General features: G+C 39.9%; 1 protein-coding gene across 1 annotated transcript; it reads right to left on the bottom strand.

Annotated features, from left to right (window-relative positions):
- Window positions 1-652: 652 nt before the first annotated feature.
- On the bottom strand, window positions 653-1,591 carry LOC115517160 (olfactory receptor 4F3/4F16/4F29-like). Its single transcript, XM_030320278.1, has one exon. The coding sequence runs from the start codon at window positions 1,589-1,591 to the stop codon at window positions 653-655; it is 939 nt and encodes a 312-aa protein (XP_030176138.1).
- Between the last annotated feature and the right edge of the window lie 209 nt (window positions 1,592-1,800).

The following is a 1,800-nucleotide window of genomic DNA, read 5'->3' as shown; positions in this document are numbered from 1 at the left end:
TCTAAGAGAAAGATTAGTGAGAAAGGGGCATGAAGGCAGAATGCTATCAAGTAGGAGAGATTAGTAGCCCTGCAGTCTGTAATCAGATTGTTTTTAAATACTTGAAGAACAATCTGAATGCAAAATTTTCCAGCTAAACAACATAACTATGCCCTCCAAATCATAAAGAAAAAGTTGAGAGATTATAATAGAACTGAAAAACCTGGATTAGGTATGTACATTTTCCAACTGACAAGAAATAAGCAAAAGAGCCATTATTGGTAATAGTGGAGACTATCAATCACCAGTGAATAATTAGTATTTTGGTTACCTCAAGAGGTAGATCATAAGAAAATATATGGATAAATTGAAAAACAGATGATAAACTGAAAACGTGACTTTTAAAGTATTAGCAAATATACTTAAATTTCTTAAGTATTTAAATAGTGAAGCCAAGAAAAGATTTCAAGTAGCATATACATGTGCAACTCCATGTGAATCAACCTGTTTTGAATTAAGGTTTATCTCTCTAGGTCTTCATTACCTAAGGGAAGAAGAGCATTTATAAGAGTGTGCTAACATTAAAATCAATTGCAGAACCACTAAAGAAACCAATTCTACAATTTCAGATACCAGCTACACAATGATCCGGATAAAAATCTTACACCATTTTTTATGAAATCTTCCTAAAAATCATTAATGGTCTGAAAGTTCTCTTCACTGCTGCCTTCATCTCTTTATTCCTGAGCGTGTAGATGACTGGATTCAGAAAAGGAGTGATGACTGCATCAAAAATGGCAAGAAATTTGTCCATTTGGGAACTGAGATGTGGCCATGTATAGACAAACATGGTTGGACCGAAAAACAAAAGGACCACAGTGATGTGAGCTGACAGGGTGGAAACGGCTTTGGATGAGCCACCTGAGGAATGTTTCCAAACAGAAAAAAGGATGATGACATAGGAGATGAGGAGTATGAAGAAGGAACCCACACAGATAAACCCACTGTTAACAGTGACCATGAACTGCAATCTGTAGGTATCTGTACAGGCCAGTCTGAGGAGCCGAGGAAGGTCACAGTAAAAGCTGTCCAATACATTAGGACCACAGAAGGGTAAATTAACAATGAATGCTAGTTGGAACAGTGAGTGACTGACACCAAGGGCCCAGGCAGCAGCCAGAAACAAAATGCACATTCGTGGGCTCATGATGGTCAAGTAGTGGAGAGGCTTGCAGATGGCAACATATCTGTCAAAGGCCATGGCGATGAGCAGCACCATCTCCACACCACCAATGACGTGGATGAAGAAGATCTGGGCGATGCAGCCTCCAAAAGAGATGACTTTGTGCTTTCTGAAAAGGTCATAAATCATCTTGGGTGAGGTGGCAGAGCAGGCTCCCAAGTCAATGAAAGAGAGATTGGCCAGTAGGAAGTACATGGGGGAATGCAAGTGAGGATCAACGGTCACAGAGAACACAATGAGGATGTTCCCGGTCATGCTTGCCACATAGAGCACAGAGGAGAACACCAGGAGGAGAAGCTGGATCTCCCATGAATGAGTGAGTCCCAGAAACACAAACTCAGACACAACCGAGTGATTCCCTCCATCCATTGATCCAGCCAACTGGGCTGCCATTGAAATGATAAGAACTATGAATGTGACAAAGAAATTGTGATGATCAGGAATGATACTGGTATTAACAATTTACGCTGCATTACAAAAGAGAACTACCTGGTAATCCAATGCTTCACTATTCATAAGTAATGATGATAATGATGATGACATAAGCACAACTCAGGAGATTATAAGTGGAACTATCA

The sequence above is a fragment of the Lynx canadensis genome, chromosome B3 (assembly GCF_007474595.2).
Source record: "Lynx canadensis isolate LIC74 chromosome B3, mLynCan4.pri.v2, whole genome shotgun sequence".
Lineage (NCBI taxonomy): Eukaryota > Metazoa > Chordata > Mammalia > Carnivora > Felidae > Lynx > Lynx canadensis.
The sequence above is the reverse complement of the archived record's forward strand: the minus strand, read 5'-3'. Positions and strand labels throughout refer to the sequence as shown.

Excerpts from the sequence above, each read along its gene's own strand:
- LOC115517160 (XM_030320278.1), bottom strand. The coding sequence starts at position 1,591 with ATGGATGGAGGGAATCACTCGGTTGTGTCTGAGTTTGTGTTTCTGGGA.